At 51.2% G+C, this 18652-nt stretch overlaps 1 protein-coding gene across 1 annotated transcript; it reads right to left on the bottom strand.

The window, feature by feature from the left end:
- Positions 1-12: 12 nt before the first annotated feature.
- On the bottom strand, positions 13-17346 carry LOC123772858 (uncharacterized). The gene is made up of 5 exons (XM_069323321.1): positions 17189-17346; positions 9094-10044; positions 6425-6536; positions 2666-2780; positions 13-1590 (listed from the first exon to the last, which is right to left on the bottom strand). The coding sequence occupies exons 1-5, from the start codon at positions 17295-17297 to the stop codon at positions 1402-1404; spliced, it is 1476 nt and encodes a 491-aa protein (XP_069179422.1). The 5' UTR covers positions 17298-17346; the 3' UTR covers positions 13-1401.
- Positions 17347-18652: the final 1306 nt, after the last annotated feature.

Here is an 18652-nt window from a genome sequence, read left to right as displayed (position 1 = left end):
AAAAACCATGTACATAATTCTATACTTTAATACATTGTGAAAGTTGTCAATACTTTGCAAGCACAAAATGTTTAATTTTTAAATAAAGTACATTAAAACACTTGCACCACTAATAAAGATACCGAATAGTACATTAATAAAAAATGTCGCTATATATTTCACCGAGTTCGGTGCAAGACCATGCCAATTACACATGAAAACTTGTCTTACTCCATTTACAAACGTTTGAACTTGTATATGGTTTTTAAAAGAACTAATGCCATTAAAGTACTGCTGCAGACTACCCTTTAAAAATTTATTCAGCAAGTTAAGAATTTTTAACTTTAACCTAAAATTGATAGGCATGTCATGGTAAAAGATTGTTGTTGTAAATTCACTGAATCTTAGTCACTGTTTGCCAAGTTAAATCCAAATTTCAAACTATTTTCAAGTTGTCTTCAGTGTTTGACAATTTAAGTATCTATGCAGATACAGGTAGCCTATTTTTTTTTTTCCCTTTTCCAGAAAAAAAAAATCAAAGCAGATGCCCCCCTTCGTGAAAATCTAGACTATGGATATAACACGTTGTCTCTAAGCTCCGATAACAAGATGGCAACATTAAAATGCCAAGAGGAAGTAGTTTAGAGCATGAACAGGTTTAGAAGTGGCCTAATCAGACCAAGCAGCCTTACAGCTAGTAAAGCCCAATAATTTTGTAGTTCTTTGGACCAATCTTTTGTGCAACAGTAATTTGATTTCAGCATTAAGGTAATTTGTTACATTTTTTTCAAGCATTTTTTTTATTTTTTATTTTTTAATGCACTCGCCAAGAGCCAATTTAAACAAAGCTATTTAACAATTTCATATATCAAGTTCCTAAGTGATTAATTATACAGTTTAAACATTTTTCACTGGCTGAATATGCAAGTTACTGTCATCTTTAGAAGCTAATGGGGTAGTTTATTATTTTGTTTATTACTACACAACTATAAAGCATGGTACACAATTTTGACATTTGAGAACCAAGCTAAGTAATGCAAGTTATGATATTAGTGACTTAAGATTTATACACAAGGGTCATTGCATACCATGTACCAGCTTTTTCAAACCCAAACAATACAGGACTAAAAAAAGTGCACAATCTTGACAAGCCACATGAAGCCATCAAGACAAAAAAAGCCACATGACCAGATAAAACCTTGTGCAGGCGATGTCACAATAACGTGGCTGAAGTATGTTGACCAGACCACACACTAGAAGTTGAAGGGACGACGACGTTTCGGTCCGTCCAGGACCATTCTCAAGTCGATCGAGACCAATCGACTTGAGAATGGTCCAGGACGGACCGAAATGTCGTCGTCCCTTCAACTTCTAGTGTGTGGTCTGGTCAACAGATAAAACCTTAATAGTAACAGTCTAACTTCACATAAAATTTTGCAGCATATATTGTGGTGGCATTAGTCCAGGAGGAAATCCAGCAGCCACAGGGTCTCCTTTGGTTAACATATTCCTGGGGCAATACTTGAGCGTGTGGGCATGAATGCCCGTTGCCCCACACAGCCGGCACTTGTACGACGACAACACTGGGCACATCACGCGTCCTCTCCTATCCTGAAGATTGAGAATGACGTATGTAAACTTTCAGAATGTTCAATTGCTTCATCAAGAACCATAAGAGGTTTTTAAGACTCCAGTAGTTTAAAGACAAAAGGAGCCATTTTAAATTTTAATATACAGTACTATTTAAAATGTTTTTAACTAAGCATGCACTTGGGTTAACTTATTTAACCTTATTTTAAATTAAGGTGTATAAAATACAATGATAGGGGTTAATTAGTGCACCGAAAAATAGTTGTAAAATTAATAAGGATTTAGCCTATTCACTTGCCAGCATTACATCAATCTAGTTATTCCATATGATAAAACGGTCAACCTGTCTACAAGTAATTATCAAAAGGCACCAAGCCAGGAAGACACCATTAGTGTGTAGACTCAAAATGTGCTAAATATCAAAGATGCTAAGGAGAAAGGGACACTAATGCATGCAATAAAAGGTATTGGATTCACCAAGGATTCTGACAAGGGACATTGGGAAAGCATTTGACAATCTTGAAAAAAAAATCAGGACAATCTACGAGAAGTTGCACGACAGTGCAATAACGTAGTTCGGACAAAAGCCGAGCAACATTCGATTAGCCCCTAGACCGAGTCGCTATTCCATGCAACACCCAGACGTGCTTTCAAGGCAGCTGTTAAATTTGCCACCTACTGAAAAGCTTGCAAGAGGCCAACATGTGCATTGTGGTGGCACTACAAGACCGTAGGCAAAAACATTTGTGACTAAAGAGTGCAGCACTGCCACGTGTGGACTGCTTCATCGAGTATCCAACTCGAGAACTAAGCGTTTCAATAATGGAGCACAAGCATAATCCTGGAAGTCTGTTCTTTTTGACTATCTGGAATTCCAGGTTTGAGTCCAAGCAGGACACATTATTGGGCATGTCTCCCATCACTTAATACCCAATGTACATAGCAGTAAATAGGTACCCAAGCAGTAGTTCAATCTTCCATGAGGGGGGGGGGGGGGGGTGATTGGATTTTTTTTTTTACAAAAAATCCAAGCTTGAGCAAACAATGCAAGTTGTATCAAGATAATTCTACTTTAAGAACAGTACCCTAGACTCACCTTTAAAGAGTGAAAATAATCCTCTTCTCCATTCTTTCGGCAGAACACACACCTAGGTGGTCTTCTGTAGAAGTTCCCTTGGGTTGGCTTATTAACAGGATTCTTTTGTAGCCGTCTGTCAGGAGGAACATAAGACTACTTTATATCTAACCATTATGGCAGACTGGCAAAACGGCATCAAAAAATTTACACTATTAGCAATAGAAATGGTAAAAGTAGATTGTACTGTATAGTAACGTGGTTCATTAAAAATAATTAGAATAGATAAAATTTAATACTGTGATAAGGTGTACAAATCAAAATAATGATTTTGGGAAGGTATAGATGAAGTGTGTCCATGTAAGTATACGGTAACTACTGTACATAAATGGAAGTGCAAGAATAATTTGAATTTATAAAATGTCCATAAACATTCTTAAATGAGATTGTGATAACCCATTAAAGTGTGCATATTTGAAGGTGTGTGTTTAGTGACAAAAGTGATAAAGAATGCACAAGAGTGTGCCAAGTGCAAATACCAATGCGTGTTGAAGGATCTAAGAAACCAGCTGGCCCAGATAGAGTTTCACCTCGAGTTGTGAGAATGCACACCTGAGCTCAGCATGCCACTAACTGGATTTCAGGCATCCCTGTGTACAAGATTCCTGGTAGATACACTGAAATAGGCCAAGTTCCATATGCAAAAGTGACACCCTTACAGACCTATATCATTGACAAGTGTAGTAAAAATATTAGACAAAATAATGAACTAAGTAGGAAAAACAGCCGGAGAAAAGTGTTGACAGGCAGCATTGTTTTCGATCTGAACAACTCTGTTCAACGAATTTAAATGTTTGATAGTCCCACATGGTTTTTCGGGAAACTGGAAAATCGAGACTGTCTTTCAACATTATGAAATTTTTTTATGAGGGTAGTAATCAAACAATATACAAGACTATAGAAATGTCACACGTGGGGTATTCAGGGTTCAGTTTTTTACACTGGTAATGTTCATTGTCTACAACCTACCAGAAGGAATACAGAATTAATGTACAGTATATGAACACTTGCCTATTAGTATACTAAGGAAGAAGCTAAAGACTAATTGTCCCCTTCAAGAAGGGAAAAAGTATATGAAGCACCACTTTGCCTGTAGAAAACTTATCACTCTAGGACCACAAAGAACATTGCACAAGGAGCCTATGCTATGCTTTCCAATTTCAGAATGCTTTTAAATACATGGATGGTGAAATACTAAAAATTGTTCATGACCTTTGCAAGACCAAATATTTAATGTGGAGCAGTTGTATAGTGCCCCTATCTTAAGCACATCAATAAACCAGAAAAGGTGCAGACACGCAACTAAATGGCTCCCAGAACCAAGGAGCTATGAGGAGAGGTTAGAGGTATTAAATGCCCAAACTAGGTAGAAGGAAAAATACAAAATTAGCAGTATACAAAATAGTGATGGAAATTACAAAATTTATTTGCAAGAATTGCAGAGACTTAGAACATCAAGAACATATAAATCATTAAAACTTAAAGCTGCAAAATAAGTAAGAAAATTCACTTTGGCAAATAGCAGGGTAGATGGTTGGAACAAGTTAGTAAGGTGGGAGGCCGAAACAGTCAATACGTGATCTTAAGTCATATGACAGTGCTTCGAAGACAGGACACCACAAGCCTAGTTCATCCTTTAACTAGGCTATTAATTAAATATAAATATAAATAAATAAATAAATATGTTTATTCAGGTAAGGTACATACATACAAGTGATGTTACATGAATGGATTGATATATAGATAGAGCTAGTACATACAATGCCTAAAGCCACTATTACGCAATGCGTTTCGGGCAATTACAGGACATGATAGTGGGGTATCCAGCCTGCGGTATCTAAACTCATTAATAGCCACTAATACATTGAGGTAGTTCTCTTGGCACAGTGGTAAAGCACTCTCCCAGTGCTTCACGAGTGCTTTGACCTGGGTGGATTGACAGTGTGACAATTCTTAACTGTACAGTTTACTGCTGTACCCAGCAGTAAACAAGTACCTGGTGGTTAACCTATTTGACAGGTCATATTCCGAGGAAAATTTGGATCAAGGACCTGCCCGAAATGCTCTGCGTGCTAGTGGCTTTACAAGAATGCAAGAACTTATATAAATAAAATGAATGCAAGAACTTTTATAAATAAAAAATCATTTACTTTGCAAGAACTGAACAATTTTATTTATACAAATTCTTGCATTCATTGACAGTATTTTATTTATATACAAGTTTTTACATTTTTGTAAAGCCACTAGCACGCACAGCATTTCGGGCAGGTCCTCGATCCTAATTTTCCCTGGAATACGACCCACCAAATCTTTTTAACCACCAGGTACCCATCCACTGCTAAGTGAACAGACTCCAGTTAAGGATTGGCACCCAGTCATCCCTCCCCAGCCATGTTACGAACCCAGGCCAAAGCACTCCAACCACTAGGCGAGTGCTCTACCACTGCACCACGGGGACTGTGTTCACCTACAGTACCTGGTTATTAGGCCTTAGGCATGTACTACTAGCAATTTGTGGGTTTTATTTATGGTCTGAACAGAAAGCCTGCCAAGGTTCCCCCTCCCAACAACTCTAGGCAGCCCATCCTCCCAACAAAGACCCAAAAGTGAGTCCATGCACCTGCCAAACCCCCTTTTTATGAATAAAAAGGGTTTACAAACAACAACTGATGATGTTTGAACACTTCCGGTACAAGTCCTTAACTGACAAATTTTGTTCGAACCACGAAGCTATAAATGCTTCACCCACGTACTACAAAAAAAAAAATTGCCAACAGAATCTAAACACCTAACCTATAAATGCACAATATACTAATATAATATTAATTTATATTTGAGAAAATTCATTTTGAATGAACAGCATGTTAAAATTTATGAATGCGTCTGTGGGGGCGACTGACGGATATAATGGACTAGTTGAAGACGGGTTGCTCTAGGATACAACTATCAGTCTCCGTGGTGTAGTGGTAAGACACTCGCCTGGCGTTCCGCGAGCGCTATGTCATGGGTTCGCATCCTGGCCGGGGAGGATTTACTGGGCGCAATTCCTTAACTGTAGCCTCTGTTTAACGCAACAGTAAAATGTGTACTTGGATGAAAAAACGATTCTTCGCGGCGGGGGATCGTATTCCAGGGACCATAGGATTAAGGTCTTGCCCGAAACGCTACGCGTACTAGTGGCTCTACAAGAATGTAACAACTCTTGTATATATATATATATATATATAAAAAAAAAAAAAAAAAAAAAAAAAAAAAAAAAAAAAAAAAAAAAAAATCAGTTAACTACTGTGTACTTTAATGGTAGCCAGTTTGCTGGAACAACCTTGCTGCAGAAATTTAACAAAAACCTTTCCTATGCAAACCAACGGCACAACAGAACCTCACGTGGTGCAACTGAAAGGGGCAACAAAATGGAATGTGGCATGGGTAAAGGCCACAGTCTGGAAATATGAACACTTAGGATGCTGGAGAATCTTTACAAGTGTGTACATGGTTGAATCTTGGAACACAAGGTAACGGCAGACTACGTACCTACATCTTAACAGGGGCGGAAGAATTATAGACGTGTCATTGCTTCAAAGAGCGAAATGCTTTTAGAGATTATAGTAAATTTTCTGCTGCAACCATCCCTCAGGAAGGCTCTAAGAAAAATTAAAGTATTGGGGCTACAGATAGAAAATGTAAAAGTAAATTTTTTACACGTTTGAATAGGTGACTTACGTGTGATCAGCAACATTGTTGATGGCCGAGTTAGTGGGAGGTGCTGGTGGGGGCGGGCAGAGCGTTTGGCAAGTTGTGCCCCGTCTCTCTCCATCCACCATCTGGTTCCTTTCTGCCAAAGTACAATGGTTAAAGATTAAGCAGTAACCTAACCTGTTTAGGAACCCTCAGCTTACTGAAAATTAGGAGTGATCCAAGGTAGAACTATTCCAGCAAGCACAGGTCAGTTTTGACATTCAGTACCACATACCTTTCCAGGTAAAACCAACTTATGGAATGCCAAGCTGGTGAACCTAACGACACCTTTAGAACAAATCCACAAGGGCTGTGATGAGGGTTCGAACCTACGTCTGGGATGGATCCCAGACGCGCCTTAATCGGTAACCCTCATCACGGCCCTTGTGGTCGCGTTCATTTGATGCATCACGCTATTGTGATTTCTGTATGTAACGCCTTCAGAAACTTGTCAGGCAATATCTAGTACAGTACACTACTATCACCTATACAAGGCATGTACTGTACAAGAACATAGCCCTAACAGATTTTTCTGCCAAATAAGCACATCTGAAGGTACAGAATATTGCAGGCGAGGAGTCACAATAACATGGCTAAAGTATGTTGACCAGACCACACACTAGAAGGTGAAGGGACGACGAGAATGGTTCAGGACGGACCGAAACGTCAAGTCGATTGAGAGATGGTCCAGGACGGACCGAAACGTCAAGTCGATCGAGAGATGGTCCAGGACGGACCGAAACGTCGTCGTTCCTTCACCTAGTGTGTTGTCTGGTCAACATACAGAATATTGTTTATTACAAGGATGATCCTAGGACAATCATTTGCCTGAACCAAGGTCTACTGTTTGCCTTTAAAAAATGACTATAGAAATCTATTAACAGTCTCGATATTTAGAAATACATAGAATCTATTCCGAGAACAGTTTAGAAGCAAGCACTAACCATCTTGGGCACAGATTACACAACCTTTTAGTAGGTCAGGGACTTCAGGAGAGATGAACAGAAGCATTACTGTACCTCCATTTTCATCAAGGTTGAATAAAAGAAAATTATGGTCCCAGTAACGCAGTTGGTCATTCTTGATTATCTGGAATTCCGGGTTCGATTTCTGTGCGGTACAAATGATTGGGCATGTTTCCCCATTGCCTAATGCCCCCGTTTACCTAGCAGCAAATAGGTACCTAGGAATTGGCACAGCTATTACTAAAATACCTTCATTTGCACTAGTGTCACTAATCAACTAGTGTGAATATACCTTTGCCTTATTCCAAAAGTAAAACCAAAAAGTACCCAATTTCAACCCGTTTCTTACTTAGTGCTTCAAACTCGCACCATTTTGTGCTACCCACTTCCCAATGTGCATGCCTAAGCCATACAACTTTACCATTGTAACCACTGCTATCAAATTGTTTAATGCAATTTACTATATACCTATTCATTGTCCTCTAATTTTGCTACAAATTACCTACTTACTATTAACCATTAGGTTAAGGACCTGTCCAAAATGCTATGTATGTTAGTAACTTTGCAATATATAAACATCAATGTACCGTCATACACCCAATGTAATTTCTTATTACAGTATACACACACACATACATATATATATATATACACATATATACACACACAAATAAAGTTAGTGTGCTTGTTGCAGGGTTGCATCTTGGGAAGGGGTCCTCTTTATATTAGCCTAATATGTATACTGTACACACATTGGTTGCCTGTCCCCAGATGAATTATGAATTAAAATGTCCCAAGATGAATTGTTAAAATGAATGTCCCAGGTAAAAATTAAATATTAAAGTTGTAAACTCTGAAATATTATAAAAAAATTCCAAATTTTATAGCCGATACTAACAAGGTTCATGTGGGCTCTGAGGTTATTTCTACCCCAGAATGGTTGGGCACATTTCCTATCGCCTAATGCTCCTGTTAACCTTGCAGTATGTAGGTACAGTACTCAGGAGTTGGTTACCTTGTTGTGTAGTTACATCTTAGGCAGTCAGTAATTTTACTTGTGTTAGTTTCTGCGATATAAGTAATGTGTATTAATACACTGGTTGCCTGTCTTGACAATGAAAATCATTAGACAATTCCAGAATTTCAATTAGTTTTGTAAGACAGGAAGCCTCTAATTCGTGTTGGGGACAAGCAGCCAGTGTATATATATGATAGGCTTATATCAAGGTCCCCTCCACCCTGATTACAACTACTGACACTAGGATGTAACCCCCAGAAGCTGACCAACTGGGTTACCCCACTTACTGCTAGGTGTACAGAAGCATTAGGCAATTTGAAAACTTTCCCAACCCTTCTGTCCCAGGATTGCAACATGGAATTCCCGAGAGAGAGTAGAGAATGAACCCAACTATTACCAGGACCCCTCAAATATTGTGTACTTTAAGCAACCCTTCCCCAAGAGGCAGCCCCACAACATTCTCAGACTCCAATTTTCTGATAGGTGAATGGAGATCGAGAATCTAACCCGAGATCGCAGATTGAAAGTCTGAAATAGAGCCCCTCCTCCCCACCCAATCCAAACAATGTTTTGGAGAGCCAAAAGGCAATAATGAAATGTGCCAATTTCATGTTACACTTGCGTCTCTCTGGCACTTCTACTACAGGGGCACATCACCCCCACCAACTTACTCCTAGGTGCAAACTTGGACTTCCAACGCAACGGCCGACCAGAAGTGGCGTTTGAGCTGTTAATGGTGCTGGAGGCGCTGTCCCCCGTCGAAGTCAAGTTCCTGGCACTGGTACTATCCTCGGGGCCAGCACTGGTACCGTCCTCAGGGACGGCACTGGTATTCTTTGGCATGTTAATAGCAACGGTTTTGAAATCAGAAGTTATATTATTGTTGGCATCACTAACTATGCTAGTGGCAGCCGGGACAATGGTGCTCTTCGGGGCAATTATAATGCAGCTGTTTGGCGAAGCTTTTATGATGTTTGGTGTAACCTCTGTTATTACATTCTGTACATCGGTGCATGTGCCATTATCAAAATTAGGGACAATGGTAAAGTTGCCATTCATAGGTTTTGCTTCCACGATACCTGTGCTGCAAGCATCTTTGTCTTCAAAGATCAGGGTGTCAATTTCCGTAATGTTGGCAAAGCCATTTGTTGCATAGTCTGCAGTGGTGTCTGCTGGCATCTTCATGTAAGCTTCACACACGTCAGTGCACATGTTTCGACAATTAGATTCTAAATAGTTGGAATTTAAGTCGAACGGGGTGTTGAAAGCCATTGGGCCCAAGTTGCTTGCAGGACAATTAGTATTGCAGCCAAAGTTGTTAAAATAGGTGACTCCATTCCTCACTTCGTAACTAGGCGTGCAGCTCGAAGACATGCCATTAGAGTTCATAGAACCGACTTGTGGATTATCCTCGTAATTGGCCATACCAAGGGGATACAAGCCATTGAGTTGCGGCATCCATCCAGACAATGAACCACAGTAGGCACCATCAGGACCCCCACAAGAGCTGCTGCTGCCGCCCGTGTACATGGGGACGAGTCTCGCTGCGAAGCCATTAGGGACGTAGGCAAGGACCCCTCCAGGCAGGTTGACGCAGTACATGATCCTCGGCCCTTCACCGTCTGTAGCAGGAAGGTTACAGTTATTAATACTTACTCCAACACAAAGATTTTAATTAATGATTTTAGACACGGGGAAAGATATTGTTGGAGAGAGAGATCCACAGCGAGTTACTCGAGGAGGAGGAGGGGAGGGGGGAGAACCACTCATGAGGGAGGGGGGGGAGAACCACTCATGAGGGAGGGGGGAAAGAGCCACAGGGAGCCACTCGAGGAGGGGGGGGGGAAAAGAGCCACAGGGAGCCACTCGAGGAGGGGGGGGGGGGGGAAAGAGCCACAGGGAGCCACTCGAGGAGGGGGGGGGAAAGAGCCACAGGGAGCCACTCGAGGAGGGGGGGGGGGGAAAGAGCCACAGGGAGCCACTCGAGAAGGGGGGGGAAAGAGCCACAGGGAGCCACTCGAGAAGGGGGGGGAAAGAGCCACAGGGAGCCACTCGAGGAGGGGGGGGGAAAGAGCCACAGGGAGCCACTCGAGGAGGGGGGGGGGAAGAGCCACAGGGAGCCACTCGAGGAGGGGGGGGGGAAGAGCCACAGGGAGCCACTCGAGGAGGGGGGGGGGAAGAGCCACAGGGAGCCACTCGAGGAGGGGGGGGGAAGAGCCACAGGGAGCCACTCGAGGAGGGGGGGGGGAAGAGCCACAGGGAGCCACTCGAGGAGGGGGGGGAAGAGCCACAGGGAGCCACTCGAGGAGGGGGGGGAAGAGCCACAGGGAGCCACTCGAGGAGGGGGAGGGGGGGGAAGAGCCACAGGGAGCCACTCGAGGAGGGGGGGGGGAAAGAGCCACAGGGAGCCACTCGAGGAGGGGGGGGGAAAGAGCCACAGGGAGCCACTCGAGGAGGGGGGGGAAAGAGCCACAGGGAACCACTCGAGGAGGGGGGGGAAAGAGCCACAGGGAACCACTCGAGGAGGGGGGGGGAAAGAGCCACAGGGAACCACTCGAGGAGGGGGGGGGGAAAAGAGCCACAGGGAACCACTCGAGGCGTGGGGGGGGGGAAGAGCCACAGGGAACCACTCGAGGCGTGGGGGGGGGGAAGAGCCACAGGGAACCACTCGAGGCGGGGGGGGGGGAAGAGCCACAGGGAGCCACTCGAGGAGGGGGGGGGGGAAACAGCCACAGGGAGCCACTCGAGGAGGGGGGGGGAAACAGCCACAGGGAGCCACTCGAGAAGGGGGGGGGGAAACAGCCACAGGGAGCCACTCGAGGAGGGGGGGGGGAAACAGCCACAGGGAGCCACTCGAGGAGGTGGGGGGGGGAAACAGCCACAGGGAGCCACTCGAGGAGGGGGGGGGGAAACAGCCACAGGGAGCCACTCGAGGAGGGGGGGGGAAGAGCCACAGGGAGCCACTCGAGGAGGGGGGGGAAGAGCTACAGGGAGCCACTCGAGGAGGGGGGGGGGAAGAGCCACAGGGAGCCACTCGAGGAGGGGGGGGGGAAAGAGCCACTCGAGGAGGGGGAAGGGAAAGAGCCACAGGGTGCCACTCGAGGAGGGGGGGGAAAGAGCCACTCGAGGAGGGGGAAGGGAAAGAGCCACAGGGAGCCACTCGAGGAGGGGGAAGGGAAAGAGCCACAGGGAGCCACTCGAGGAGGGGGAAGGGAAAGAGCCACAGGGAGCCACTCGAGGAGGGGGAAGGGAAAGAGCCACAGGGAGCCACTCGAGGAGGGGGAAGGGAAAGAGCCACAGGGAGCCACTCGAGGAGGGAGAGGGGGAGTAAGAGCCACAGGGAGCCACTCGAGGAGGGTGGGAGTAAGAGCCACAGGGAGCCACTCGAGGAGGGAGGGAGGGAGTAAGAGCCACAGGGAGCCACTCGAGGAGGGGGGGAGTAAGAGCCACAGGGAGCCACTCGAGGGAGGGAGGGGGGGGGAAGAGCCACAGGGAGGCACTCGAGGGAGGGAGGGAGGGGGGGGGGATAAGAGCCACAGGGAGCCCCTCGAGGGAGGGAGGGAGGGGGGGGTGTAAGAGCCACAGGGAGCCCCTCGAGGGAGGGAGGGAGGGGGGGGGGTGTAAGAGCCACGGGGAGCCACTCGAGGGAGGGGGTAAGAGCCACAGGGAGCCACTCAAGGAGGGGGAAGGGAAAGAGCCACAGGGAGCCACTCGAGAAGGGGGGGGAAAGAGCCACAGGGAGCCACTCGAGGAGGGGGGGGGAAAGAGCCACAGGGAGCCACTCGAGGAGGGGGGGGGGAAGAGCCACAGGGAGCCACTCGAGGAGGGGGGGGGGGGGAAGAGCCACAGGGAGCCACTCGAGGAGGGGGGGGGGGAAGAGCCACAGGGAGCCACTCGAGGAGGGGGGGGAAGAGCCACAGGGAGCCACTCGAGGAGGGGGAGGGGGGGGAAGAGCCACAGGGAGCCACTCGAGGAGGGGGGGGAAAGAGCCACAGGGAGCCACTCGAGGAGGGGGGGGGGAAAGAGCCACAGGGAGCCACTCGAGGAGGGGGGGGGAAAGAGCCACAGGGAGCCACTCGAGGAGGGGGGGGAAAGAGCCACAGGGAACCACTCGAGGAGGGGGGGGGGAAAGAGCCACAGGGAACCACTCGAGGAGGGGGGGGGGAAAGAGCCACAGGGAACCACTCGAGGCGTGGGGGGGGGGAAGAGCCACAGGGAACCACTCGAGGCGTGGGGGGGGGGAAGAGCCACAGGGAACCACTCGAGGCGGGGGGGGGGGAAGAGCCACAGGGAGCCACTCGAGGAGGGGGGGGGGAAACAGCCACAGGGAGCCACTCGAGGAGGGGGGGGGGAAACAGCCACAGGGAGCCACTCGAGAAGGGGGGGGGGGAAACAGCCACAGGGAGCCACTCGAGGAGGGGGGGGGAAACAGCCACAGGGAGCCACTCGAGGAGGTGGGGGGGGAAACAGCCACAGGGAGCCACTCGAGGAGGGGGGGGGGAAACAGCCACAGGGAGCCACTCGAGGAGGGGGGGGGGGAAGAGCCACAGGGAGCCACTCGAGGAGGGGGGGGAAGAGCTACAGGGAGCCACTCGAGGAGGGGGGGGGGAAGAGCCACAGGGAGCCACTCGAGGAGGGGGGGGGGGGGAAAGAGCCACTCGAGGAGGGGGAAGGGAAAGAGCCACAGGGTGCCACTCGAGGAGGGGGGGGAAAGAGCCACTCGAGGAGGGGGAAGGGAAAGAGCCACAGGGAGCCACTCGAGGAGGGGGAAGGGAAAGAGCCACAGGGAGCCACTCGAGGAGGGGGAAGGGAAAGAGCCACAGGGAGCCACTCGAGGAGGGGGAAGGGAAAGAGCCACAGGGAGCCACTCGAGGAGGGGGGGGGGAAACAGCCACAGGGAGCCACTCGAGGAGGTGGGGGGGGAAACAGCCACAGGGAGCCACTCGAGGAGGGGGGGGGGAAACAGCCACAGGGAGCCACTCGAGGAGGGGGGGGGGAAGAGCCACAGGGAGCCACTCGAGGAGGGGGGGGAAGAGCTACAGGGAGCCACTCGAGGAGGGGGGGGGGGAAGAGCCACAGGGAGCCACTCGAGGAGGGGTGGGGGGGAAAGAGCCACTCGAGGAGGGGGAAGGGAAAGAGCCACAGGGTGCCACTCGAGGAGGGGGGGGAAAGAGCCACTCGAGGAGGGGGAAGGGAAAGAGCCACAGGGAGCCACTCGAGGAGGGGGAAGGGAAAGAGCCACAGGGAGCCACTCGAGGAGGGGGAAGGGAAAGAGCCACAGGGAGCCACTCGAGGAGGGGGAAGGGAAAGAGCCACAGGGAGCCACTCGAGGAGGGAGAGGGGGAGTAAGAGCCACAGGGAGCCACTCGAGGAGGGTGGGAGTAAGAGCCACAGGGAGCCACTCGAGGAGGGAGGGAGTAAGAGCCACAGGGAGCCACTCGAGGAGGGGGGGAGTAAGAGCCACAGGGAGCCACTCGAGGGAGGGAGGGGGGGGGAAGAGCCACAGGGAGGCACTCGAGGGAGGGAGGGAGGGGGGGGGATAAGAGCCACAGGGAGCCCCTCGAGGGAGGGAGGGAGGGGGGGGTGTAAGAGCCACAGGGAGCCCCTCGAGGGAGGGAGGGAGGGGGGGGGGTGTAAGAGCCACGGGGAGCCACTCGAGGGAGGGGGTAAGAGCCACAGGGAGCCACTCGAGGAGGGGGAAGGGAAAGAGCCACAGGGAGCCACTCGAGGAGGGGGAAGGGAAAGAGCCACAGGGAGCCACTCGAGGAGGGAGGGGGGGGAGTAAGAGCCACAGGGAGCCACTCGAGGAGGGTGGGAGTAAGAGCCACAGGGAGCCACTCTAGGAGGGAGGGAGGGAGTAAGAGCCACAGGGAGCCACTCGAGGAGGGGGGGGAGTAAGAGCCACAGGGAGCCACTCGAGGAGGGGGGGGAGTAAGAGCCACAGGGAGCCACTCGAGGGAGGGAGGGGGGGGGGAAGAGCCACAGGGAGGCACTCGAGGGAGGGAGGGAGGGGGGGGGATAAGAGCCACAGGGAGCCCCTCGAGGGAGGGAGGGAGGGGGGGGTGTAAGAGCCACAGGGAGCCCCTCGAGGGAGGGGGGGGTGTAAGAGCCACGGGGAGCCACTCGAGGGAGGGGGTAAGAGCCACAGGCAGCCACTCGAGGGAGGGAGGGAGGGGGGGAAAGAGCCACAGGGAGCCACTCGAGGAGGGGGGGGGAAGAGCCACAGGGAGCCACTCGAGGAGGGGGGGGGGGAAGAGCCACAGGGAGCCACTCGAGGAGGGGGGGGGGGAAGAGCCACAGGGAGCCACTCGAGGAGGGGGGGGGGGAAAGAGCCACAGGGAGCCACTCGAGGAGGGGGGGGGAAGAGCCACAGGGAGCCACTCGAGGAGGGGGGGGAAGAGCCACAGGGAGCCACTCGAGGAGGGGGGGGGAAAGATCCACAGGGAGCCACTCGAGGAGGGGGGGGGGGAAAGAGCCACAGGGAGCCACTCGAGGGAGGGGGGGGGAAGAGCCACAGGGAGCCACTCGAGGAGGGGGGGAAAGAGCCACAGGGAGCCACTCGAGGAGGGGGGGAAAGAGCCACAGGGAGCCACTCGAGGAGGGGGGGAAAGAGCCACAGGGAGCCACTCGAGGAGGGGGGGAAAGAGCCACAGGGAGCCACTCGAGGAGGGGGGGAAAGAGCCACAGGGAGCCACTCGAGGAGGGGGGGAAAGAGCCACAGGGAGCCACTCGAGGAGGGGGGGAAAGAGCCACAGGGAGCCACTCGAGGAGGGGGGGAAAGAGCCACAGGGAGCCACTCGAGGAGGGGGGGAAAGAGCCACAGGGAGCCACTCGAGGAGGGGGGGAAAGAGCCACAGGGAGCCACTCGAGGAGGGGGGGAAAGAGCCACAGGGAGCCACTCGAGGAGGGGGGGAAAGAGCCACAGGGAGCCACTCGAGGAGGGGGGGAAAGAGCCACAGGGAGCCACTCGAGGAGGGGGGGAAAGAGCCACAGGGAGCCACTCGAGGAGGGGGGGAAAGAGCCACAGGGAGCCACTCGAGGGAGGGGGGGGGGAAAGAGCCACAGGGAGCCACTCGAGGAGGGGGGGGGAAAGAGCCACAGGGAGCCACTTGAGGAGGAGGGGGGGTAAGAGCCACAGGGAGCCACTCGAGGAGGGGGGGGAAAGAGCCACAGGGAGCCACTCGAGGAAGGGGGGGGGGGAAGAGCCACAGGGAGCCACTCGAGGAGGGGGGGGGGAAAGCCACAGGGAGCCACTCGAGGAGGGGGGGGAAAGAGCCACAGGGAGCCACTCGAGGGAGGGGGGGGAAAGCCACAGGGAGACACTCGAGGGAGGGGGGGGGGGGGAAAGAGCCACAGGGAGACACTCGAGGAGGGGGGGGAAAGAGCCACAGGGAGACACTCGAGGGAGAGGGGGGGAAGAGCCACAGGGAGCCACTCGAGGGAGGGGGGGGGGAAGAGCCACAGGGAGCCACTCGAGGAGGGGGGGGAAGAGCCACAGGGAGCCACTCGAGGAGGGGGGGGAAAGAGCCACAGGGAGCCACTCGAGGGAGGGGGGGGGAAGAGCCACAGGGAGCCACTCGAGGAGGGGGGAAAGAGCCACAGGGAGCCACTCGAGGAGGGGGGGAAAGAGCCACAGGGAGCCACTCGAGGAGGGGGGGAAAGAGCCACAGGGAGCCACTCGAGGAGGGGGGGAAAGAGCCACAGGGAGCCACTCGAGGGGGGGGGGAAAGAGCCACAGGGAGCCACTCGAGGGAGGGGGGGGAAAGAGCCACAGGGAGCCACTCGAGGAGGGGGGGGGGAAAGAGCCACAGGGAGCCACTTGAGGAGGGGGGGGGGAAAAGAGCCACAGGGAGCCACTTGAGGAGGGGGGGGGAAAGAGCCACAGGGAGCCACTTGAGGAGGAGGGGGGGTAAGAGCCACAGGGAGCCACTCGAGGAGGGGGGGGGAGGAAAGAGCCACAGGGAGCCACTCGAGGAGGGGGGGGAAAGAGCCACAGGGAGACACTCGAGGGAGGGGGGGGGGGTAAGAGCCACAGGGAGACACTCGAGGGAGGAGGGGGGGGGGAAAGCCACAGGGAGACACTCAAGGGAGGGGGGGGGGAAAGCCACAGGGAGACACTCGAGGGAGGAGGGGGGGGGAAAGCCACAGGGAGACACTCGAGGGAGGAGGGGGGGGGAAAGCCACAGGGAGACACTCGAGGGAGGAGGGGGGGGGGAAAGCCACAGGGAGACACTCGAGGGAGGAGGGGGGGGGAAAGCCACAGGGAGACACTCGAGGGAGGAGGGGGGGGGAAAGCCACAGGGAGACACTCGAGGGAGGAGGGGGAGGGGTAAGAGCCACAGGGAGACACTCGAGGGAGGAGGGGGAGGGGTAAGAGCCACAGGGAGACACTCGAGGGAGGAGGGGGGGGGAAGCCACAGGGAGCCACTCGAGGGAGGGGGGGGGAGGGGTAAGAGCCACAGGGAGACACTCGAGGGAGGGGGGGGGATGGGTAAGAGCCACAGGGAGACACTCGAGGGAGGGGGGGGAGGGGTAAGAGCCACAGGGAGCCACTCGAGGGAGGGGGGGAGGGGTAAGAGCCACAGGGAGACACTCGAGGGAGGGGGAGGGGTAAGAGCCACAGGGAGCCACTCAAGGGGGGAGAGGAAAGCAAGATCCAGTAAAGCCCCGCTTGAGGGACAGGCCGTCCTCAGGAAGGGTGGGTGGGTGTGCTACACAGCTGGCGTAGCTGCGAGACGGGTGCCGGTGTTACGCAGCAATAGTTACCTTGAGCGGAGGTGTTGCCGGGGTTGACGGGGTAGAAGTACCACCCGTTGACTTGGAAGCTGCGATAGTCGACGGGGCCGTCCTGCCAGCAATCTCCAGTGTCAGCCATTACGGTCCGCTCAGTGTGACGTCGCGTACTACACTACCCGGCTCTTGCGCCCTGACCTCCCTCACTCTCTCCTAGCCCCGCCCACCAGCGTCTCAACCAATGGCGGCGCAGGAGGTCGCTAACCAGCCAATAGCGGCAGGTGTCGAGGCAGCAGTCGGCTGATTGTTGCCGGGTCGTCCCGCCCCCTTCGCGTACAAATTCAAATTTCAAACTTCACACTTTACTATAGTAAACTAAACTAGTGCAGGCGATGAGTCACAATAACGTGGCTGAAGTATGTTAACCAGATCACACACTACAAGTTGAAGGGACGACGACGTTTCGGTCCGTCCTGGACTATTCTCAAGTCGATTGTGATGAAGAGGTAGGAGACGGGCAGTAAATAGGCAAGAGAGAGCTGAGGAGGAAAGTCAGGTGTAGGGGATAGAAGTAATGAGAACTGCAGCAGGCCTATTGGCCCATACGAGGCAACTCCTATTATAACCACCGAAGGAGATAGTAATAGGAATAAGAAGAGGATAGCAAGGGAGCGTAGGAGAAGACAATAAACAGAAAAAGGGGAGAAGAGAGAAAGAAAAGGGAAGAGAATAAAAAATTAAATGGAAGGGGTAAGCTTATGTTAAGTCACGTTTGTTAGAAAGATTAGAGCATTTGAGTATATACTGTGAAAGGGAAGAGTCCACAGCAACAAAGCCAGGACTCAAGTTCATGTTGGGTACATTGTGTATAAGAGCCGATTCTACTAGACGGCGTCTGTGTAGAGTAGAGGCAGGAAAGATTATTTTGGAGGAAGACCAATCAATGGGATGATTAGAATCCCTCACATGGCAGAAGAGAGCATTGTTAGTGTCTGCAGACTTAACACTTCTCTTGTGTTCTTTAAGTCTGTCATTCAGTGTACGGCCAGTTTCGCCAAAGTATTGGAGAGGACAAGATGAACAGGAAATAGAGTAGTTCCCCATTTTGCACCAGCAAGATAACGTAAGCTTTTAAGGGTTGATAAATGTTAATCTTCTTGTTTGAGGAGCTGTTCACTTGAGACAGTTAAGCAAGTCCCAGCTGTGTCTGGGTACAAGTGACAGGATGAACAACCCAGCGGGTTCTCTTCCTATTGGGGAGTGTTGTACATTCTGCTATGGCGGTGTGTTCACTCACAAGATGAGTGGCGCTGCCCAATAAACTCGCCCCTCGGGGCAAAATTAAAAAAAAAATTTAACCAGCAGCATTAGAAGCAGGAGGAGCAGTGTGAACTAGATTGCTACGAAGTGTGTTAGTTTGTCGAAAGGCGAGTTTTACGTCAAGAGGACGAAAGGTATTGGTAAAAGTTTTGAGTTCAGAAATGAAGGGAAGGCCTA

This window comes from Procambarus clarkii, chromosome 12 (assembly GCF_040958095.1).
Source record: "Procambarus clarkii isolate CNS0578487 chromosome 12, FALCON_Pclarkii_2.0, whole genome shotgun sequence".
Lineage (NCBI taxonomy): Eukaryota > Metazoa > Arthropoda > Malacostraca > Decapoda > Cambaridae > Procambarus > Procambarus clarkii.
Note: the sequence above shows the minus strand (reverse complement) of the source record. Positions and strands in the feature narration are given on the sequence as shown.